General features: G+C 40.8%; 1 protein-coding gene across 1 annotated transcript in view; it reads left to right on the top strand.

Moving 5' to 3' along the window:
- Positions 1-25,158, top strand: part of NUDCD1 (NudC domain containing 1) — a 637,137-nt gene that overhangs the window by 556,299 nt on the left and 55,680 nt on the right. The window contains exon 9 of the mRNA XM_053715288.1: positions 20,339-20,498. Within this exon, the coding sequence (XP_053571263.1) occupies positions 20,339-20,498 (160 nt within the window). The remainder of the gene's footprint in view (positions 1-20,338; positions 20,499-25,158) is intronic.

Raw genomic sequence — 25,158 nt, 5'->3', positions numbered from 1 at the left:
TTACAAAGGTTCTGGGCTCACTTCTGGCGGTTCTACAACCGCGAGGCATAGCGGTGGCTCCGTATCTAGACGACATCCTGATACAGGCATCAAGCTTTCAAATTGCCAAGTCTCATACAGAGATAGTTCTGGCATTTCTGAGGTCGCATGGGTGGAAGGTGAACGTGGAAAAGAGTTCTCTATCACCACTCACAAGAGTCTCCTTCCTAGGGACTCTTATAGATTCGGTAGAGATGAAAATTTACCTGACGGAGTCCAGGTTGTCAAAACTTCTAAATGCTTGCCGTGTCCTTCATTCCATTCCACGCCCGTCAGTGGCTCAGTGCATGGAAGTAATCGGCTTAATGGTAGAGGCAATGGACATAGTGCCATTTGCGCGCCTGCATCTCAGACCGCTGCAATTATGCATGCTAGGTCAGTGGAATGGGGATTACTCAGATTTGTCCCCTCTACTAAATCTGGATCAAGAAACCAGAGATTCTCTTCTCTGGTGGCTTTCTCGGGTCCATCTGTCCAAGGGCATGACCTTTTGCACGCCAGACTGGACGATTGTAACAACAGATGCCAGCCTTCTATGTTGGGGCGCAGTCTGGAACTCCCTGAAGGCTCAGGGATCGTGGACTCAGGAGGAGAAACTCCTCCCAATAAATATTCTGGAATTAAGAGCAATATTCAAGGCTCTTCTAGCTTGGCCTCAGTTAGCAACACTGAGGTTCATCAGATTTCAGTCGGACAACATCACGACTGTGGCTTACATCAACCATCAAGGGGGAACCAGGAGTTCCCTAGCGATGTTAGAAGTCTCAAGGATAATTCGATGGGCAGAGTTTCACTCTTGCCACCTGTCAGCGATCCACATCCCAGGCGTGGAGAACTGGGAGGCGGACTTTCTAAGTCGCCAGACTTTTCATCCGGGGGAGTGGGAACTTCATCCGGAGGTGTTCGCTCAACTGATTCGTCGTTGGGGCAAACCAGAACTGGATCTCATGGCGTCTCGCCAGAACGCCAAGCTTCCTCGTTACGGATCCAGGTCCAGAGACCCGGGAGCGGCGCTGATAGATGCTCTAGCAGCCCCTTAAGTCTTCAACATGGCTTATGTGTTTCCACCGTTTCCGCTGCTGCCTCGACTGATTGCCAAGATCAAACAGGAGAGAGCATTGGTGATTCTGATAGCGCCTGCGTGGCCACGCAGGACCTGGTATGCAGACCTAGTGGACATGTCGTCCTGTCCACCATGGTCTCTACCTGTGAGGCAGGACTTTCTAATACAAGATTCTTTCAACCATCCAAATCTAATTTCTCTGAGGCTGACTGCATGGAGATTGAACGCTTGATCTTATCCAAGCGTGGATTCTCAGAGTCAGTTATTGATACTTTAATACAGGCTCGGAAGCCTGTTACCAGAAAAATCTATCATAAGATATGGCGTAAATACTTATATTGGTGTGAATCCAAGAGTTACTCATGGAGTAAGGTTAGGATTCCTAGGATATTGTCCTTTCTACAAGAGGGTTTGGAAAAGGGCTTATCTGCTAGTTCGTTGAAGGGACAGATTTCTGCTCTGTCTATTCTTTTGCATAAGCGTCTGGCAGAAGTTCCAGACGTCCAGGCTTTTTGTCAGGCTTTGGCTAGGATTAAGCCTGTGTTTAAAACTGTTGCTCCTCCGTGGAGCTTGAACTTGGTTCTTAAAGTTCTTCAGGGTGTTCCATTTGAACCCCTTCATTCCATTGATATTAAGCTTTTATCTTGGAAAGTTCTGTTTTTGATGGCTATTTCCTCGGCTCGAAGAGTCTCTGAGTTATCTGCTTTACATTGTGATTCTCCTTATCTGGTTTTCCATTCAGACAAGGTAGTTCTGAGTACTAAACCTGGGTTTTTACCTAAGGTAGTTTCTAACAGGAATATCAATCAAGAGATTGTTGTCCCATCATTGTGCCCTAATCCTTCTTCAAAGAAGGAACGTCTTTTGCATAATCTGGACGTAGTCCGTGCCCTGAAATTCTATTTGCAGGCAACTAAAGATTTTCGTCAAACTTCTTCCGTGTTTATCGTTTATTCTGGACAGAGGAGAGGTCAAAAAGCTTCGGCAACCTCTCTCTCTTTTTGGCGTCGTAGTATAATACGTTTAGCCTATGAGACTGCTGGACAGCAGCCCCCTGAAAGAATTACAGCTCATTCTACTAGAGCTGTGGCTTCCACCTGGGCCTTTAAGAATGAGGCCTCTGTTGAACAGATTTGCAAGGCTGCGACTTCGCTTCACACCTTTTCGAAATTTTACAAATTTGACACTTTTGCTTCTTCAGAGGCTGTATTTGGGAGAAAGGTTCTACAGGCAGTGGTTCCTTCCGTTTAAGTTCCTGCCTTGTCCCTCCCATCATCCGTGTACTTTAGCTTTGGTATTGGTATCCCATAAGTAATGGATGACCTGTGGACTGAATACACTTAACAAGAGAAAACATAATTTATGCTTACCTGATAAATTTATTTCTCTTGTAGTGTATTCAGTCCACGGCCCGCCCTGTCTTTTTAAGGCAGATCTAAATTTTAATTAAAACTTCAGTCACCACTGCACCCTATGGTTTCTCCTTTCTTGTCTTGTTTCGGTCGAATGACTGGATATGACATGTGAGGGGAGGAGCTATATAGCAGCTCTGCTTTGGGTGATCCTCTTGCAACTTCCTGTTGGGAAGGGAATATATCCCATAAGTAATGGATGACCCGTGGACTGAATACACTACAAGAGAAATAAATTTATCAGGTAAGCATAAATTATGTTTTTTCACTCATAACGCAAAACTCGCAATCTAGCTGTTAATTATTGAACAACTTGCTAGCTCTAATGATACAGAATCTCTATATATATATGGCCTTTTTTAAACTATATGAGAGTAGCTCACAAACACAACTTATGACCCCTCTTCAAAATCTAGGAATTAATTGTTAAATACTATACTGCCCCATCTGCCATTGTTTTATTTCGACATTATAAAAAAAAAAAAATGACAGAAGTATACTTGTTAAGATGCAATAGAAAGATGTCTCTTTGCTCCCATCACCAATCAAGTTTACTGTTACTAACTAAAGTGCTATCAACTACTAAGTGCAGAAACACAACCCTCACTCTACCAGAGTCCTATGCATATAGCAAGAGAAACATTAATTGGTACATCAAAAAACTATTTCAACTCACCTCTTAAATAATCTTCTAAAATAAAAAATGTGTATCTGAATGGAGAAAGGATTTGCTTTCAATGCAATTGAAATTACAATTGTATGTGTTTTTATACATTTATCTCGTATATTATTATTTATATATTTTGTTTCTTGTAATTTTTGCACAAAGTATATATAGGTATAGATATATATTTTAAAAACAACATGTATATATATATTTAAAAATAGAAAATGTTCTTCTATGTGAAGAACATTGGAATGTAAAATATTCATAGCTACCTTCAGGTTAGTGCAGTTGGTCTAATGCATGTCGGGTTAGCGTGCGAACGATGTGTTAGGTTTATTTCCAGTTTGCAAACTCCATTACAGTCTATGGGGAGAAGAATTAGCACAGTCGCGATATCCGATGTCCTGAAGTTAGTTTACTTTTAACTTCTAATACACACGCTAACCCGAGCGCATTAAAATATTACTTCTGGCGGTGTTTGCAAGCTAAAGCACCGAACAGCATGTCACTTGTAATCTGGCCATGAGTGGGTTTTTCAGTCTTTCTTTCCATATTAGCAAGGAATTTAGATTTTTCTGATCTTGTATTTAAAACAATTAAATGTATTTCTACTCCAGTTTTGTTGGCCACCCTTATATCAAGAAGTACTGCTTGGTAGTCATCTCAGCTGGTAAGCTTTAGTTAGGTTAGAGCCAGGGTAATTTGAATAATAAAAAGCAGAAAATGTCTATATGTTAGCCTAATACCTAGATAATGCTTACCAGGGCTTCCGCCTCTTGCTCTTTCTATTATAGATACTCTAGATATGAGATAGTAGGTCATCTTCATATAGGTATTAGGCCAAGATATAGAATTTTCTGCTGTCGATTTAAATTGTAATTTTTGTGCGATGATGCTAATTGTGGAAATAATTGGTATATCATTTTATGTGGTTAATGTAAATAAGTGTTGGACATCTCTAATATTACAGGAGTACATAGGTTACAACAAGACATACATTTACCATTTTTTTTAAATTAATATAATAAAAATTAATACTTTTCTCACTATGACTAACTTTGACTAGTTCTCTCCTCTATTCAAATAAACTTTTAAAGGGACAGTAAAGTCGAAATAAAACCTTTGTGGTTCAGATAGAGCAGGGAATTTTAAACAAGTTTGCAATTAACATCTATTATTTATTTACTTTGTTCTGTCAGAGTCCTTTTGTTGAAAAGCATACCCAGGTAGGCACAAGAACAGCAACACTGCTGGGTGCTAGATTACTGGAAGCTGCACATAAATGCTTCTTGTCATCGGCCCACCCAATGTGTTCAGCTACTCCCAGTAGTACATTGTTGCTAATTTAACAAAGGATACCAAGAGAACAAAGCAATTTTGATAATTAGACGTAAACTTGAAAGTTGTTTAAAATTGTACTCTCTCGCTGAATCGTGAAAGAAAAATTTGGTTTCATGTCCATTTAAAGGAACATGAAATCCAAATGTTTTTCTTTCATGATTCAGAGAGTGCATACAATTTTAAAAATATTTCCAATTTAGTTCTATTATATAATTTGATTGTTAAAAAGCATACATAGGTAGGTAACAGGAGGGAGCAGCAGAGCACTACTAGGAGATAGCTGCTGTTTGATAGCTGCACAAATATGCTTCATTGGCTCACTCAATGTGTTCAGCTAGCTCCCAGTTGTTCATTGTTGCCCCCTCAACAAAAGATACCAAAAACATTAAGCATATTCAATAAAATAAGTAAATTGCATATCTATAATTTGAATGTTCTATCTGTAATTTGTATGCCCTGTCTGTAATGTGTATGCCCTGTCTGTAATGTGTATGCCCTGTCTGTAATGTGCATGCCCTGTCTGTAATGTGCATGCCCTGTCTGTAATGTGTATGCCCTGTCTGTAATGTGTATGCCCTGTCTGTAATGTGTATGCCCTGTCTGTAATGTGTATGGCCTGTCTGTAATGTGTATGCCCTGTCTGTAATGTGTATGCCCTGTCTGTAATGTGTACGCTCTGTCTGTAATGTGTATGCCCTGTCTGTAATGTGTACGCTCTGTCTGTAATGTGTACGCTCTGTCTGTAATGTGTACGCTCTGTCTGTAATGTGTATGCTCTGTCTGTAATGTGTATGCTCTGTCTGTAATGTGTATGCTCTGTCTGTAATGTGTATGCTCTGTCTGTAATGTGTATGCTCTGTCTGTAATGTGTATGCTCTGTCTGTAATGTGTATGATCTGCCTGTAATGTGTATGCTCTGCCTGTAATGTGTATCAGACTCAAGTAACCTTCTCCATGGATCCTGACATGTTATCTGCAATTCTGCAGTGGCCTTGCCCAGTTGGTCATTGGTCTATTCAACGTTTTTTGGGGTTCGCCAATTACTATAGAAAGTTTAGTAAAAACTTTTCTTCCTTGGTCAAACCTATCACAGACATGACCCATAAAGAAAATGATCCACTCCATTGGTCACCTACTGCCATTAAGGCCTTTGATAGTCTTAAGACTGCCTTTGCTGCCACTCAAGTTCTGGTTCATCCTAACCCTGTCCTGCCTTTCTTTCTTGAGGTCGATGCGTCTGAGACTGGAGTAGGTGCCCTCTTGTCTCAACGTCCTACGCCTGACGGTTCCTTGCATCCGTGTGGTTTCTTCTCTAAGAAATTGTCTCCAGCGAGTGCAATTATGAAATTGGTGACAGGGAATTACTGGCCATAATTTTGGCACTCAAGGAATGGAGGCATCTTCTCAAGGGTACTAGCGTGCCAGTGCTCATTCTTACTGATCACAAGAATTTAACTTATCTGTCTGAAGCAAAATGTTTATCACCCCGACAGGCCAGATGGGCGCTATTTTAGTCTCGGTTTAATTATGTGGTCTCCTACCTGCCTGGTAGTAAGAATGTTAGGGCTGATGCCCTCTCTCAACACTTTTCGCCTCTATCCAAGGAGTAGTCTGTACCTACTCCTGTTATACCTCCGGACCATATTTTAGCTACCATACGTACTAATTTGACTTCTCCCTTGGGGAGGAGATCCTGGATGCACAAACCAATGCACCTCCTGAGAAACCTAGTGGTAAGTGTTTTGTTCCTGAGAATCTTCGAACTAAACTTTTGCACACTTACCACTATCCTAAAGCCGCAGATCACCCAGGCAAGCACCAAATGATTTGGTCTGTCACTCGACAATTCTGGTGGTCAGGTCTTTGTTCTGATGTTGCTGTGTATGTTGCCTCCTGCTCAGTTTGTACAGAATAAGACTCCTCAACGTCTTCCTGTGGGTCTTCTTCAGCCTATTGCTAATGGTGAGCGTCCTTGGACACATCTTTCCATGGACTTCATTGTCGAGCTCCCTGTTTCCAATGGCAATGCTGTTATCCTTATGGTGGTTGACCGTTTTTCTAAAATGTCACATTGCATTCCCTTGATTAAGCTGCCTACCGCTCAGGACCTTGCTTCAATTTTTGCCTGGGAGGTCTTCCGTTTACATGGATTACCCAAGGAGATAGTGTCGGACCGGGGTAGCCAGTTTGTCTCCAGATTTTGGCGTTCCTTTTGTGCTCAAATGGGGATCCAGCTTTCCTTCTCCTCTGCATATCACCCTCAATCCAATGGGGCTGCAGAACGGTCTAATCAAGCTCTGGAACAGTTCCTCCGTTGCTATGTCTCAGATCACCACAATAATTGGTCTGAACTGTTATCTTGGGCAGAGTTTGCTTGTAATAGTGCTATTAAGCTTCCTCCAAGTTATCCCCATTCATGGCAAATTATGGGTTTCAACCATCCTTGTTGCCCGATTCATTCATGTCTCAGGGTATTCTGGCTTTGGAGGAGCATCTCCGGCAACTCCGTTCCACGTGGGTGCAGATTCAGGATTGCCTTCATCGTTCTATGCAGCACCAAAAGTTCCAGGCTGATCGTAGGCATCTGCCCGCACCTTCCTACCAGGTTGGTGAGAGAGTTTGGCTGTCCTCCCGCAACTTGAACCTTCGTGTGCCTTCCAATAAACTGGCTCCCCGTTATGTTGGTCCTTTTCGAATACTCCGACGCGTCAATCCTGTGGCCTACGCTCTTGACCTTCCTCCTGCAATGCGCATCTCCAATGTTTTTCATGTCTCCCTCTTGAAACAATTGGTTTGTAATTGGTTTACCATTGTGTTGCCTCGTCCCCGTCATATCTTTGTTGACAACCATGAGGAGTATGAGGTCAGCAGCATTATTGACTCTTGTATGTCCAGGGGCCGTGTACAGTATTTGGTTCACTGGAGGGGCTACGGTCCGGAGGAGCGTTCTTGGGTTCCCTCCTCTGATGTTCATGCTCCCGCCCTCCTTCGTGCCTTCCATGCCCGTTTCCCCAATAAGCTCATCCTGCGGGGTAGGGGTCGTTGAGGGGAGGGTACTGTCAGGGTTTTTTTCCCTGTTTTGTTTGCCATGTGCTGCTGGCAGCCATTTTACTCACCTCTCTTGCTGACTATGGTGCATTGTGGGGGATGCTGCTCATTTCCTGCACTTCCTTTTATGGCCAGACTGGTGTGCATCATCTGTGGGAGACAGGATGCAGTCTCAGAATTGTGATGTCATCACTTATTATTTAAAGGGCCTCTGTTCAGTATGCTTTGCCTTTGCGTTGTCTCAGACCTGTTTGTGAGAGTTCCTGTGTATTTCAGAGAAAAAGACGGAGCACCGGTTACAGTAAAATAGCAATCTGCTTTATTAAAGAAATAATTAAAAAGTAGATTCAGTTCAGCAAGGAACTCTAAGTGGAAAAAATTATTTTGGATTGTCATTTAGGAGTCAATTAGTCCAGTACACTCTTAAAACTGGATATCCAACTGGTTTGAACTCTGCATACGATTTGATTAACTTTTGGTAAACACTGCCCGCCTTTTCCCTCCTACTCCTTAAGAAACAGCAAGAATTGGGCATAATATTTATTTTTAGGGACAATACATGTACTTAAATACCATACTTCTATCCATGCCCCCCCCCCTTTTTTTCATTATTCATTGTTCATTTTGTGTTTTGTTTAGTTTCATGCACATGCTCACTGTTCTTTAGTTCAGGGCTACGGCGCAGGGCGAAACATGTAGCTGGAGTTAGTTCTACATAAATATGCAGTATACTGCCCTGAGGGCTAACATTCTAGACTTTTTTCACTCTATAATTAAATGTTAGTATATACCCCTCCATTGATTGAACCAGTTAACTACACCAGCAAGTATGTGTACATAACTATATTAAACAAATGGGTCAATTTGTAGGACAAGGTTTTAATACTAATTATGTGAAAATGTTGTACCATGCCCCTTTAAGAACTTTGAGTTTTAAGAATCTCTGCATACCCCAATCTTTTCATGTATGAATGGTTTTATTAATTTTGTGAAGTGTTGCCACAAATTATAAGTATAAGCCAAAATGTTAGTCATAGATTAGGTCTTTCAATATAATTCATGTGAAATTGTAGTGGTACTGCAATGGTTAACCTTTTTGTTGATTGCAATGGTTAACTTTTTTGTCAATTTCGATTGTCCAATAGGAGTCTTTTACTTGTTTTAAGAGGCGGGGTTAAGTCTCCATTGCCAACAGCTTTGATAACGGCGCAGGGCGAAACATGTAGCTGGACTAGTTGACGCCTAAATGACAATCCAAAAGAATTTTTTCCACTTAGTGTTCCTTGCTGAACTGAATCTACTTTTTAATTATTTCTTTAATAAAGCAGATTGCTTTTTCTCTGAAATTCAACACTTTGGATGTGACCTCTTATACGTGCAGCACGGTTACTGAAGGGGAGTTCCACCAGTACATTTCCCTCATCCAAGCAGCTGATCTGTCGAAGCATACCACTGCCCAATACGGATGCAGCGTATGGACAACACCCCCAAGTAAGTGATGTCTGAGGAGGGAGCCCATTGGACGATCGGAGGAAACCGGATATCAACATGGACGGCGAGGAGAGACGCATGCTGTTCTAGCAGCGTTCCCTGAAAAGAGTGTGACCGGACTCCGTCTTCTCCCTAGGACTGGACATTTCACTGGATTGGGGTAAGAACTGATTTGTCACGCTGCTTACTACAGACTGTGCAGACTGTGCAAATCTTATTTTGGGACATAACTCTGCATCTCCATATTTACTAGGAACATTTTACAGTATTTACTGCATTATATACTGGACAGGGCACGTTAAACACATAGGAGTCACATATTTCATTTGTTTAGTTCCTGTGTATTACCTGGCTTTCTGACGTCCTTCCTGGTTCCTGATCCCTGGCTTGTTCCTGACACTGCTGTTTTCCTTGTTCCTGATTCCGGCTCGTCTGACTATTCACTTTGGCTCCTGACTCAGCTTGTCTGACTACCAGCTCTGGTTTTCAGTCCTGGCTTGTTATTTGACTTGTGGACTTTTTATTATTTTTTGCTATTAATAAAGGTGTGATTATTTTTTGCACTTCTCGTCTCAGTCTGATTCCTGGCACCCTGACAGCTCTGCCTGTAATGTGTATCCTCTGTCTGTAATGTGTATGCCCTGTCTGTAATGTGTATGCCCTGTCTGTAATGTGTATGCCATATCTGTAATGTGTATGCTTTGTCTGTAATGTGTATGCTCTGTCTGTAGTGTGTATGCCCTGTCTGTAATGTGTATGCTCTGTCTGTAGTGTATATGCTCTGTCTGTAGTGTGTATGCTCTGTCTGTAGTGTGTATGCTCTGTCTGTAGTGTGTATGCTCTGTCTGTAGTGTGTATGCTCTGTCTGTAGTGTGTATGCTCTGTCTGTAGTGTGTATGCTCTGTCTGTAGTGTGTATGCTCTGTCTGTAATGTGTTTGCTCTGTCTGTAATGTGTTTGCTCTGTCTATAGTGTGTATGCCCTGTCTGTAATGTGTATGCCCTGTCTGTAATGTGTATGCCCTGTCTGTAATGTGTATGCCCTGTCTGTAATGTGTATGCCCTGTCTGTAATGTGTATGCCCTGTCTGTAATGTGTATGCCATGTCTGTAATGTGTATGCCTTGTCTGTAATGTGTATGCTCTGTCTGTAGTGTGTATGCTCTGTCTGTAGTGTGTATGCTCTGTCTGTAGTGTGTATGCTCTGTCTGTAATGTGTATGCTCTGTCTGTAATGTGTTTGCTCTGTCTGTAGTGTGTATGCTCTGCCTGTAATGTGTATGCTCTGCCTGTAATGTTAAGACGTGGGAAAAATTAGAACATTCCACAAAAAAGGATGCATATATAGCACTCTAAGCCCAGACTAGTCGTCAGGAGTTACCAGAAAGGGTTAAAACATAACTTTTATTGAAATAAAATAAGTTAAAATAGGGTCACACACAATTTAAAAATTCAGGATATTAGCATTGTGATAATGTATGAGGGTGGTATGGATGGACAATAGATATGGCCTTAAAGTGAGTGTAGCCCTCTATACCACTGGATAATGATAGATAGCACAAATGATCTCCTACTCACAAAATAATGTGAAAAACACTGAGATTTGTAAATCAATTACCTTACAAGTACTATTGGTAAATAACCAGTATAAATAATTCATTCTGGTTGGTATGTGGGTAGGTATGTGGTGCTAGAATACATATGTCAAATGGCACTATAGTCCCTTGCCAGTAATAAAGTGGAGATAATAAACATTAAAGGGACAGTCTAGGCCAAAATAAACTTTCATGATTCAGATAGAGCATGTTAGTTTAAACAATATTCCAATTTACTTTTATCACCAATTTTTCTTTGTTCTCTTGGTATTCTTAGTTAAAAGCTTAACCTAGGAGGTTCATATGCTAATTTCTTAGACCTTGAAGCCCACCTCTTTTAGATTGCATTTTAACAGTCTTTCACCACTAGTGGGTGTTAGTTCACGTATTTCATATAGATAACACTGTGCTCGTGCACGAAAAGTTATCTGGGAGCAGGCACTGATTGGCTAGACTGCAAGTCTGTCAAAAAACTGAAAATAGGGGCAGTTTGCAGAGGCTTAGATACAAGATAATCACAGAGGTTAAAAGTATATTAATATAACTGTGTTGGTTATGCAAAACTGGGAAATGGGTAATTAAGGGATTATCTATCTTTTAAAACAATAAAAATTCTGGTGTAGACAGTAGCCTTTAAGTATTTTTTTATTGAAGGGTTCTCTTGATGTAATGCATATGAGTCACAATGCATGAACCAAGTTCTATTCTAATATTGTTCCTCTCAGCGGCGCTAGCTGATAATCTAGTAGTATGCAATATCATCGTGCAATGTGTGTTATGCTTAAACATATGTATCATTTAACATCAAATTGCCATGTCAGTTTAAAGGGACACTGAACCCAATTTTTCTATTGCAAGGTGTATCCAGTCCACGGATACATCCTTACTTGTGGGATATTCTCATTCCCTACAGGAAGTGGCAAAGAGAGCACACAGCAGAGCTGTCCATATAGCTCCCCCTCTGGCTCCGCCCCCCAGTCATTCTCTTTGCCGCTCTAACAAGTAGCATCTCCACGGGAGGGTAAAGTGAATGTGGTGTTAGATTTGTAGTTTTATATCTTCAATCAAAAGTTTGTTATTTTTAAATAGTGCCGGTTTGTACTATTTACTCTCTGGCAGAAAGTGATGAAGAATTCGGCTGAGAGGAAAATGATTTTAGCATGTTGTAACTAAAATCCACTGCTGTTCCCACACAGGACTGAGGAGTACCAGAAAACTTCAGTTGGGGGGAACAGTTTGCAGGCTTAACTGCATTGAGGTATGTTTCGGTCATCTTTTTTCTAGTCAAGACACAATAATGCTAGAAGACTGACAGAAATCCCCATGAGGGAAGGGTAAGCCATATTCTGAGACTTAATATAGAATAAGGGCTTATTTAATAGGGCTCAATAGGCTGGTGGACACTGTGACAGGGCAATCGATTATTTTATTCAGCAAATACTCATTGGTAGACACTTTTAAACAACTTTGGTGTGTTTATTACAGGGTTTTTTATCCACATGGCATAAATTTAGTCACCTAAATGTGACTTTGAAGGCCTCACAACTCCGGAATGGAGTGGGAGGGGCCCTAATTTCACGCCTCTGTTGCGCAGTTCATTTCTCCAGACAGTTCATGCTGCTTCACGTGCAGGGTCCAGAGACTGCTTGAGGGACTCACAGAAGCTGTTTTTCCCCTAAACTAATCCATAAGGGAAGGTAGGGCCACAGCAGACTGCTGTGGCAAGGTGCTGTATTGTTGTAACCGGTTGTGGGCTTTAGACTGCTCCTGTTTGGGCATTAAGGGGTTAATCAGGCTGAAACTTGGTGTGCAATCATATCGAAGCATTAGGCACATACTGCGAAAATTTCAAAAGATTTGGTGCATTTTTCACTGTTTTGTAAAATTGTGTGTGCTTTTTATTTCTTAAAGGCACAGTACCGTTTATTTCAAATTGTGTTTTTTATTTGATTAAAGTGTTTTTCAAGCCTGCTTGCATATAATACTAATCTGTTTAACATGTCTGACACTAAGGAAAAGCCTTGCTCTTTGTGTTCAGTAGCCATGGTGGAACCCCCTCTCAAAATGTGTCTCAAGTGCACTAATGTGTCTATACAATTTAAAGATCATATTGTGTCACTTAAAAATGTAGCCCAAGATGATTCTATGACGGAAGGTAATGAAGATAGTCCACCTTCCTCTCCCCAAGTGTCACCACCAGTTACGCCCACGCAAGCAATACCTAGTACCTCTAGTGCATTGGCACCTATTACATTGCATCAACTAGCGACAGTCATGGATAATTCCCTTGCGGCCTTTCTATCCAAACTGCCAGTTTTTCCTACAAAGCGAGATAGCTCTGTTTTAAGAACAGATTATGAGCGGAAGCTTTGGGAGGTTTATCTGACGTACCCTCACAACACTCTGAAATAGGGGCGAAGGATGTGATGTCTGAGGGAGAAATTTCGGACTCAGGAAAGGTTTCTCAACGTGCAGATTCAGATTCATTATCCTTTAAATTTAAGTTGGAACACCTCCGCGTATTACTTAGGGTGGTTCTATCCACTCTGGATGATTGTGACCCTATGGTGGTTCCAGAGAAATTGTGTAAAATGGACAAATACCTAGAGGTCCCTGTATACACTGATGCGTTTCCGATCCCTAAAAGGGTTGCGGATATTGTTACCAGGGAGTGGGAAAGACCAGGTGTCCCATTTGTTCCCCCTCCTATTTTTAAGAAAATGTTCCCCATTACTGACCCCAGGCGGGACGCGTGGCAGACGGTCCCTAAGGTAGAGGGAGCAGTTTCTACGCTGGCTAAGCGCACAACCATTCCAATTGAAGACAGTTGTGCTTTTAAAGATCCTATGGATAAAAAAATTAGAAGGTTTACTAAAGAAAATTTTTGTTCAACAAGGGTTCCTTCTACAACCGATCGCCTGCATTATTCCTGTAACTACTGCAGCGGCTTTCTGGTTTGAGGCGCTGGAGGAGTCGCTCCAGAGGGAGACCTCATATGACGGAATTATGGATAGAATTAAAGCTTTAAAACTGGCTAATTCTTTTATCACAGATGCCGCTTTGCAATTAGCTAAGTTAGCGGCAAAAAATTCAGGTTTCGCCATTATGGCGCGCAGAGCGTTTTGGCTCAAGTCATGGTCGGCCGATGTGTCTTCCAAATCAAAATTACTAAACATCCCTTTCAAGGGAAAGACCCTTTTTGGGCCCGAGTTGAAAGAGATTATTTTGGATATCACCGGGGGAAAGGGCCATGCTCTCCCGCAAGATAGGCCTTTTAAGGCTAAAAACAAGGCTAATTTTCGTTCCTTTCGCAACTTCAAGAGCGGTCCTGCTTCAACCTCTGCAACCGCAAAGCAAGAGGGTAACGCTTCACAGCCCAAGGCAACCTGGAAGCCTTTGCAGGGCTGGAACAAGGGTAAACAGGCCAAGAAGCCTGCAGCTGCTACTAAGACAGCATGAAGGGGTAGTCCCCGATCCGGGACCTGATCTGGTAGGGGGCAGACTCTCTCTCTTCACTCAGACTTGGGCAAGAGATGTTCCCGATCCCTGGGCATTAAAGATCGTTACTCAGAGATATCTTCTAGAATTCAAGGACTCCCCTCCAAGAGGAAGGTTCCACATTTCTCGTCTGTCTACAGACCAGACAAAGAAAGAGGCGTTCTTACGCTGTGTAGAAGACCTAATCATGATGGGAGTGATATATCCAGTTCCAATTGCAGAACAAGGACTGGGTTTTTACTCAAACCTGTTTGTGGTTCCAAAAAGGAAGGAACTTTCAGGCCAATCCTGGATCTAAAAATTCGAAACAATTTCCTCAGGTTTCCATCAATCCAGATGGATACCATTCGGACAATCTCTTACCTATGATCCAGGAAGGTCAATATATGACTACCGTGGATCTAAAGGATGCATACCTACATATTCCTATCCACAAAGATCATCATCAGTTCCTAAGGTTCGCCTTTCAGGAAAAGCATTACCAGTTTGTGGCCCTTCCCTTCGGGTTGGCCACCGCTCCCAGAATTTTCACAAAAGTGCTAGGGTCCCTTCTGGCGGTACTAAGACCACGGGGCATTGCAGTAGCACCTTATTTGGACGACATCTTAATACAGGCGTCGTCTTTTCCCAGAGCCAAGGCTCATTCGGAGATTGTTCTGGCCTTTGTAAGGTCTCACGGGTGGAAGGTGAACACCGAAAAAAGTTCTCTATCCCCGCTCACAAGGGTTCCCTTCCTGGGAACATTAATAGACTCGGTAGAAATGAAAATATTTCTGACGAAGGTCAGAAAATTAAAGCTCTTAACTACTTGCCGAGTTCTTCATTCCATTCCTCGGCCATCTGTAGCTCAGTGCATGGAGGTAGTCAGATTAATGGTAGCGGCAATGGACTCTCTTCTCTGGTGGTTGTCTCAGGATCACTTGTCTCAGGGAATATGCTTCCGCAGACCGGAGTGGATCATTGTAACGACCGATGCCAGTCTGATAAGCTGGGGGGCGGTCTGGGACTCTCTGAAAGCTCAGGGCTTATGGTCTCGGGAAGAGTCTCTTCTTCCGATAAACATTTTGGAACTGAGAGCGATATTCAACTCGCTTCAGGCATGGCCTCAACTAGCAGTGGCCAAATTCATCAGATTTCAGTCGGACAACATCACGACTGTGGCGTATATCAATCATTAGGGGGGAACAAAGAGTTCCCTAACGATGAAGGAAGTCACCAAAATAATCAGGTGGGCGGAGGATCACTCCTGCCATCTATCTGCAATTCACATCCCAGGAGTAGACAACTGGGAGGCGGATTTTCTAAGTCGTCAGACTTTTCTCCCGGGGGAGTGGGAACTCCACCCGGAGGTTTTTGCTCAGCTGACCCAGCTATGGGGCATTCTAGAATTGGATCTGATGGCGTCCCGTCAGAACTCCAAACTTCCTCTCTACGGATCCAGGTCCAGGGACCCCAAGGCGCCATTGATAGATGCTCTAGTAGCGCCTTGGTCCTTCAATCTGGCTTATGTCTTTCCACCGTTTCCCCTTCTCCCTCGTCTGGTAGCCTGAATCAAGCAGGAGAAGGCTTCGGTAATTCTGATAGCGCCTGCGTGGCCACGCAGGACTTGGTATGCAGACCTAGTAGACATGTCATCTGTCCCACCATGGACACTGCCAATGAGGCAGGATCTTCTAATACAGGGTCCATTCATGCATCCAAATCTAGTTTCTCTGCGGCTGACTGCTTGGAGATTGAACGCTTAATTGTATCTAAGCGTGGTTTCTCTGATTCAGTTATAGATACTCTGATTCAGGCTAGAAAGCCTGTCACTAGGAAAATTTACCAGAAGATATGGCGGAAATATCTTTGTTGGTGTGAATCCAAGGGCTACTCGTGGAGTAAGATTAGGATTCCAAGGATATTGTCTTTTCTCCAAGAAGGATTGGAGAAAGGTTTGTCAGCTAGTTCCTTAAAGGGACAGATATCTGCTCTGTCTATTCTTTTACACAAGCGTCTGGCGGAAGTACCAGACGTTCAAGCGTTTGCTCAGGCTTTAGTCAGAATCAAGCCTGTCTATAAAACAGTTGCTCCGCCATGGAGTCTAAATTTAGTTCTTTCAGTTCTTCAAGGGGTTTCTGTTTGAACCTTTACATTCCATAGATATTAAGTTATTATCTTGGAAAGTTTTGTTTTTGGTAGCTATATCTTCTGCTCGAAGAGTTTCAGAATTGTCTGCTTTGCAGTGTAATTCACCCTATATCTGGTGTTCCATGCAGATATAGGTAGTTTTACGTACCAAACCTGGTTTTCTTCCTAAGGTTGTTTCTAATAAGAATATTAACCAGGAAATCATTGTTCCTTCCCTGTGTCCTAATCCAGTTTCTAAGAAGGAACGGCTATTACACAATCTTGATGTGGTTCGTGCTTTGAAATTTTATTTACAAGCAACTAAAGATTTCAGACAAACATCATCTTTGTTTGTCGTTTATTCTGGTAAGAGGAGAGGTCAGAAAGCGACTGCTACCTCTCTTTCCTTCTGGCTGAAAAGCATCATCCGATTGGCTTATGAGACTGCTGGGCAGCAGTCTCCTGAACGAATTACAGCTCACTCCACCAGAGCTGTGGCTTCCACATGGGCTTTCAAGAATGAGGCTTCTGTTGAACAGATTTGTAAGGCAGCGACTTGGTCTTCACTGCATACTTTTGCTTCTTCGGAGGCTATTTTTGGGAGAACGGTTTTGCAAGCAGTGATGCCTTCCGTTTAGGTTACCTGTCTTGTTTCCTCCCTTCATCCGTGTCCTAAAGCTTTGGTATTGGTATCCCACAAGTAAGGATGAATCCGTATACTGGATACACCTTGCAAGAGAAAACAGAATTTATGCTTATCTGATAAATTGCTTTCTCTTGCGGTGTATCCAGTCCACGGCCCGCCCTGGCAATTAAGTCAGGTTAAAATTTCTTGTTTAAACTACAGTCACCACTGCACCCTATGGTTTTTCCATTTTCACCTAACCGTCGGTCGAATGACTGGGGGGCGGAGCCAGAGGGGGAGCTATATGGACAGCTCTGCTGTGTGCTCTCTTTGCCACTTCCTGTAGGGAATGAGAATATCCCACAAGTAAGGATGAATCCGTGGACTGGATACACCGCAAGAGAAAGTAATTTATCAGGTAAGCATAAATTCTGTTGTTTCTTTTGTGATTCAGATAGAGCATGACATTTTAAGAAACTTTCTAGTTTACTCCTATTAACAAATTTGTTTTATTCTCTTGGTATCTTTATTTGAAATGCAAGAATGTAAGTTTAGATGCCTGGCCATTTTTGGTGAACAACCTGGGTTGTTCTTGCTGATTGGTGGATAAATTAATCCACCAATAAAAAAGTGCTGTCCAGAGGTCTGAACCAAATAAAACTTAGATTCCTTCTTTTTCAAATAAAGATAGCAAGAGAACAAAGAAGAATTGATAATAGGAGTAAATTAGAAAGTTGCTTAAAATTGCATGCTCTATCTGAATCATGAAAGAAAAAAAATTGGGTTCAGTGTCCCTTTAAGAACCATGGGAGTAACACTGATATAAGCGCTCTCAGAGCCAACAGCTGGCTGTTAGTCTAGTAGTATGTAGTATTATCGTGCAATGTGTGTTATGCTTCAACACATGTATCTATTAACGTCACATTACCATGTCAGTTTAAGAACCGTGGAGGTAACACTGTTATAAGCGCTCTAAGAGCCAACAGATGAGTTCAAATGTTACTCTCTTAAAATTGTATTATCAGTCGTTTCTGGCAGATCATCAAGCAAAATCAAATAATATCGTGCTTCTGTTGGAATATTGTTTCCCTCAGCGACTTGCTGGTGATCTTGCAGTGTTAAGTATACTCGTGCTGAGTATGTTATGTGTAAACATATGTGTCTATTAACAACAAATTGCCAGTTAAAGAGCCTTTGTTATACACTATGCGATATGGGCTAGTTAGCGTCTCATCCCAAGTTTCTAATTATTTTGTCAGGAGAAAGTATTATCTCAAGAAGGCAGAGTAGTTATTGCCAATATAATTTGTAGTTAATAAGTACCTTGTGGCTTATATAAATGCGGTAGCGCAGTGATAATAATATCTACCAACATAGGATATCGGCTAATTGGGCAAATGAGATTTAGTGTATATCATTGTGCATAGCTGCCGGACAGGTACATAATTAGTAAATGCAGTGGTGAGAACACTATAAAAGTTGACAAGTCATTATACAATAGGAATCCCTAATTCAGCTTTCAGATTTGTCATAAATTATTGAGTTGGATCGTGCTAAAATGAACGTTTATGCACGCAATGATAACAGTAAAATGCTGCGACAATCTCTGGCCAGGGTTGTAATACCCATTTAATCTATATCTGGCATAACCCAGACACCACAACAGTACGTATAGATCTAAGAGGTAAATTAGTACATTATAGTAGGAGCATATGTCTCAATTGAGACAGGTAATATCACTGAAGATGCTAATGCCCTGTTATTAAAAGAAAGAGCCCCTTAGTGCTCTATACAGTCCCCTGAGGTGTTTGCCATATCCGTAATTTGTATGCCCTGTTTGTAATTTGTATGTTCTGTCTGTAATGTGTATTTTCTGTCTGTAATGTGTATTTTCTGTCTGTAATGTGTATTCTCTGTCTGTAATGTGTATGCTCTGTCTGTAATGTGTATGTCCTGTCTGTAATTTGTATGCTCTGTCTGTAATGTGTATGTCCTGTCTGTAATGTGTATGTCCTGTCTGTAATGTGTATGCTCTGTCTGTTATCTTTATGCTCTATCTGTAATTTGTATGTCCTGTCTGTAATGTGTATGCCCTGTCTGTAATGTGTATGCCCTGTCTGTAATGTGTATGCTCTGTCTATAATGTGTATGCTCTGTCTATAATGTGTATGCTCTGTCTGTAATGTGTATGTCCTGTCTGTAATGTGTATGCCCTGTCTGTAATGTGTATGCCCTGTCTGTAATGTGTATGCTCTGTCTGTAATGTGTATGCCCTGTCTGTAATTTGTATGCTCTGTCTGTAATGTGTATGCCCTGTCTGTAATGTGTATGCCCTGTCTGTAATGTGTATGCCCTGTCTGTAATGTGTATGCTCTGTCTATAATGTGTATGCTATGTCTGTAATGTGTATGTCCTGTCTGTAATGTGTATGCCCTCTCTGTAATGTGTATGCCCTCTCTGTAATGTGTATGCCCTGTCTGTAATGTGTATGCCCTGTCTGTAATGTGTATGCCCTGTCTGTAATGTGTATGCCCTGTCTGTAATGTGTATGCCCTGTCTGTAATGTGTATGCTCTGTCTGTAATGTGTATGCCCTGTCTGTAATGTGTATGCCCTGTCTGTAATGTGTATGCCCTGTCTGTAATGTGTATGCCCTGTCTGTAATGTGTATGCTCTGTCTGTAATGTATGTGCTCTGTCTGTAATGTGTATGCCCTGTCTGTAATTTTTATGCTCTGTTTGTAATTTGTATGCCGGCCCGTCTGTAATTTGTATGCCCTGTCTGTAATGTGTATGCCCTGTCTGTAATGTGTATGCCCTGTCTGTAATGTGTATGCCCTGTCTGTAATGTGTATGCCCTGTCTGTAATGTGTATGCCCTGTCTGTAATGTGTATGCTCTGTCTGTAATGTGTATGCCCTGTCTGTAATTTGGGTTTCATGTCTCTAAGTCAACGTAATCTTTAAAAAAAATTCCAGCTATTGCAAGTCCACACACATAGACATTTTTTTTATTTTTATTATTTCTTAGTTTATAGTTTGTGGCAAATTGTGAATATACCGTACAGAAGGGACACGCAAGTCAAAATGTAGAAAAAAAAAGATAGGACAAGTCATTTTAAAAAACTTTTAACTTTCCATCAATTATCAAGTTTTTTTTGTTCGCTTGGTATCCTTTGTTTAAAATCACATGTCTATATACCCAGCACAGCAATGCACTAGATAATTTGTGGTAATTGGTGGCTACAAACATTACTGTTATCATTGGCTAAACAGATATCTTTAACTAGCTCCAAGTAGTGTGTTGCTGATCTGCAGCTGACTTCAAATATATGTTTAATCCCTTAGCAAGTTACATTTGTTTGCATATACCATTAAATTGTACTCTTTTTGCACTGTGTCCGGTTTAAGAATGGTACAAAATGCATTTTTCTTTTGTTTTCTGTTTCTTTAATTAGGTTAATCTGGGTAGCAACCAGTATCTTTTTTCACTAGCAGCCACTCCTGAGCTCATGCCTTGTTTCTGCTTACGACATGACGTAGATGCTCTTCTTTGGCAACCGGTTTCATCAGATCAAGACAATCTATGGGATCATATTGCAACATTCAATGCTCTAGGTAATAACTGTTAATGTATTTATTGAGTGTTATTTAAAGAATTATTAAATACAGTAGAATTGTGTAATCAACAAGTCCATAATAAAAAGACAATGCAATATCACTTTCTCAATTTAAAATGATTTTTTTGTTTCTGACAAATTTCAAAATTTGCTTTAACTTGCCAGCTCCCCTGTATCATGTGACGGCGATCAGCCAATCACTGACTCATACTGTATATTTAGCAAAAATGCTTCTAATAAAAACTATAGCTGTTTCAAAAGTGTATTTAAGTATGAACCGTGAACCTGCATTTTAAATACAACATATGCTCAGAAAGCGTAAGGTGCTTGTATCATCTGAGAATGGCTCAATTTGCTAATGTTTTACATAATACAAGCTCCACTGCAGCTCTGAGCAGCTACAGTATTTAAAATACTGGCATACTAAGAATATCTAGTTATACTTCACATGCAGAGAAAAATATTAACACTAAAAGAGTAATTACTTTTACTAGAAGCATTTTTGCCAATTCATGTAAATTGCAAATATGTATCTATGCAAAGATGTAATTCATTGACATGCACTTAAATTTTGCCCCGAATGTCCTTTAATGTGATAAAATATAATTAATTACACATCTTTACTAACCTAATGAGAAGCATGAAACTAGTTTTCTTTCATAAAGGTGGTGAGAATTCATGACTCATTACTCCTGGTATTTATACTCCTGACAACTAGGAGGAGGTAAAGATCCCACAACTCCCAGAGCCCTTTAAACAACTCCCACCTTACTGGAAGCAAGTCTTGTCTTTGCCTTGGAGGAAGGTGAAAAAGAGAGGTCTTGCTTCTAAGGGTATCTGTCCACCATTCTTCAGGTTTTGCTCCAGGATTTTCAAGTGTAAGAAGGTGCTTTCTGATAATCCCTCTACTATTTTATCTGATATAAGTAGGTCTAAGTCTGTTAACCTAAATGTTTCAGGCCCTGGTTCTTCAGTTTCATCCTCTATGGGTGAAGTGTTTTCAGACGATCAAGAGTCTGTCCCTGATCATGAAACTGAATCTTCCTCTTTTTAAGCTTGAATACCATTCTTTTTTTTAAGAGAAGTGTTATATAATTTAGGAGCAAGTCTGTTAAACAGCTAGGTTTAATTTTTAAGCCTCCTGAAGTGTTTTGAGTTTCTGATGATATCTCTGAGATAATTTCTAAGAATGGTCTAAGCCTGGTATCCCCTTTTAATCCTGCTCAAAGATTTAAAATGTTTCCTTTGCCTGATTCTAATTTATTAAAAAAGTATTCCTAAAGTGGATTAGACTATTGCTACTTTGGTATCTGTACTTGAGGATATAGCAGTTTTGAGAGTTTTTAGGCCAGCAATTAGTATTGCTTGTGTTTCTGCGGCCTCTATCCTTTGGTGTGAGGGTTTATTTGAGCAGCTCTCAGAGGAGTCTGCTTGTGTAGAGTTTTCTAATCGATTAAAACTCTTGAAGACCGTTAATGCTTTAATTTGGGATACTTTTGTTAATCTTATTAGGATCAATGCTATGAATATGGCACTAGCAGTTTTTACTAAGGGGGCCTTGTGGTTAAAATAATTTTCTACTGACATGGTCCCTAAATCTAAACTTCTGTCTCTTCCTTTTAAAGGGAAGGGAATGTTTGGGTCTGGTCTACATGTCATTATTTCTACAGTGACTGGGGGAAAGGAGCCTTTCTTCCTCAGAATAAGAAGTCTAAGGTTAATTCTAGCAGTTTTTGTTCCTTTTGTCAATCTAAAAACCAAAAAGTTCTCCTCGTTTTTTCTGGAAACTGATCCCTAATTGGAACAGGTGTAAAATATTCCAAGAAGCCTGTTTCAACTACCAAATCTGCATGAAGCTGTGGTTTCCAATCCAGATCTTCTAATAGGGTGCAAATTATGCTTTTTTTGTCAGGAGGTTTGGTTTCATTTCTGTTCCAGATCCAAGGGTTCTGAACGTTTTTTTTTACCCAAGGATACAAAATAGGTTTCAGATCAAGGCTTCCCAGGGGAAGGTTTCTTCTGTCTCATATTCCAAAGAATCCTGTAAAGACAAGAGCCCTTTATTTCAGTCAATTTCCGATCTGGAATCTATGGGTGTAACAGTTCCAGTTTTAGAATTGGAACAGGGTCAGGGTTTCTATTCCAACCTCTTTTTTGTTCCCAAGAAAGAAGGAACTTAGACTTGTTCTGGATTTGAAAACTTTAAACAAGTTTCTAAGGTTTCTTTTTTTCAAGATGGAAACTATTCGGACCATTCTTTCTCTTGTTCAACAAAGACATTTCTTGTCCACTATAGATCTGAAACATGCTTATCTTTATAACCATGTTCACAGAAATTCATCATTTCTTTCATGTAATTGGCAAGAGTCCATGAGCTAGTGACGTATGGATATACAATCCTACCAGGAGGGGCAAAGTTTCCCAAACCACAAAATGCCTATAAATACACCCCTCACCACACCCACAATTCAGTTTAACGAATAGCCAAGTAGTGGGGTGATAAAGAAAGGCGTAAAAAGAATAAAAAAAAGGAATTGGAATAATTGTGCTTTATACAAAAAAATCATAACCACCATAAAAAGGGTGGGCCCCATGGACTCTTGCCAATATGAAAGAAATGAATTTATCAGGTAAATTCTTATATAAATTATGTTTTCTTTCATGTAATTGGCAAGAGTCCATGAGCTAGTGACATATGGGATAGCAAATACCCAAGATGTGGAACTCCACTCAAGAGTCACTAGAGAGGGAGGGATAAAAATAAAGACAGCCATTTCCGCTGAAAAAAATTAATCTACAACCCAAATCATAAGTTTTAATCTTATAAAGAAAAAAACTGAAATTATAAGCAGAAGAATCAACTGAAACAGCTGCCTGAAGAACTTTTCTACCAAAAACTGCTTCTGAAGAAGAAAAAACATAAAAATGGCAGAATTTAGTAAATGTATGCAAAGAAGACCAAGTTGCTGCTTTGCAAATCTGATCAACTGAAGCTTCATTCTTAAAAGCCCAGGAAGTGGAAACAGACCTTGTAGAATGAGCTATAATCCTCTGAGGCGGGGATTTACCCGACTCCAAATAAGCGTGATGAATCAAAAGCTTTAACCACGAAGCCAAGGAAACAGCAGAAGCCTTCTGACCTTTCCTAGAACCAGAAAAGATAAAAAATAGACTAGAAGTCTTCCTGAAATCTTTAGTAGCTTCAACATAATATTTCAAAGCTCTCACCACATCCAAAGAATGTAAGGATCTTTCTAAAGAATTCTTAGGATTAGGACACAAGGAAGGGACTACAATTTATCTACTAATATTGTTGGAATTCACAACTTTAGGTAGGAATTTAAATGAAGTCCGCAAAACCGCCTTATCCTGATGAAAAATCAGAAAAGGAGACTCACAAGAAAGAGCAGATAATTCAGAAACTCTTCTAGCAGAAGAGATGGCCAAAAGAAACAACACTTTCCAAGAAAGCAATTTAATGTCCAAAGAATACATAGGCTCAAACGGAGGAGCCTGTAAAGCCTTTAAAACCAAATTAAGACTCCAGGGAGGAGAGATTGATTTAATGACAGGCTTGATACGGACCAGCGCCTGTACAAAACAGTGAATATCAGGAAGTTTAGTAATTTTTCTGTGGAATAAGACAGAGCAGAAATTTGTCCTTTCAAAGAACTTGCAGACAAACCCTTATCCAAACCATCTTGAAGAAACTGTAAAATTCCAAACTCGATAATAATCTTTCTAGAAACAGATTTACGAGCCTGCAACATAGTTTTAATTACTGAGTCAGAGAAACCTCTATGACTAAGCACTAAGCGTTCAATTTCCATACCTTCAAATTTAATGATTTGAGATCCTGATGGAAAAACTGACCTTTAGACAGAAGGTCCGACCTTAACGGAAGTGGCCAAGGTTGGCAACTGGGCATCCGAACAAGATCAGCATACCAAAACCTGTGTGGCCATGCTGGAGCCACCACCAGCACAAACGATTGCTCCATGATGATTTTGGAAATCACTCTTGGGAGAAAAACTGGAGGCGGAAAAATATAGGCAGGTTGATAACTCCAAGGAAGTGTCAATTCATCCATTGCCTCCACCTGAGGATACCTAGACAGATACCTGGGAAGTTTCTTGTTTAGATGAGATGCCATCAGATCTATTTCTGGAAGCCCCCACATCTGAACAATTTGAAAAAACACATCTGGGTGAAGAGACCACTCTCCCGGATGTAAAGTCTGACGACTGAGATAATCCACTTCCCAATTGTCTATACCTGACAAATGGACCGCAGAAATTAGACAGGAGCTGGATTCCGCCCAGGCAAGTATCCGAGATAGTTCTTTCATAGCTTGGGGACTGTGAGTCCCACCCTGATGATTGACATATGTCACAGTTGTGATATTGTCTGTTTGAAAACAAATGAACGGTTCTCTCTTCAAGAGAGGCCAAATCTGAAGAGCCCTGAAAATTGCACGGAGTTCCAAAATATTGATTGGTAATCTCACCTCTTGAGATTTCCAAACCCCTTGTGCTGTCAGAGATCCCCAGACAGCTCCCCAACCTGAAAGACTCGCATCTGTTGTGATCACGGTCCAGGTTGGACGAACAAAAGAGGCCCCTTGAACTATACAATGGTGATCTAACCACCAAGTCAGA

Source organism: Bombina bombina, chromosome 5 (genome assembly GCF_027579735.1).
Source record: "Bombina bombina isolate aBomBom1 chromosome 5, aBomBom1.pri, whole genome shotgun sequence".
Taxonomy (NCBI): Eukaryota; Metazoa; Chordata; class Amphibia; order Anura; family Bombinatoridae; genus Bombina; species Bombina bombina.
The sequence above is the reverse complement of the archived record's forward strand: the minus strand, read 5'-3'. Positions and strand labels throughout refer to the sequence as shown.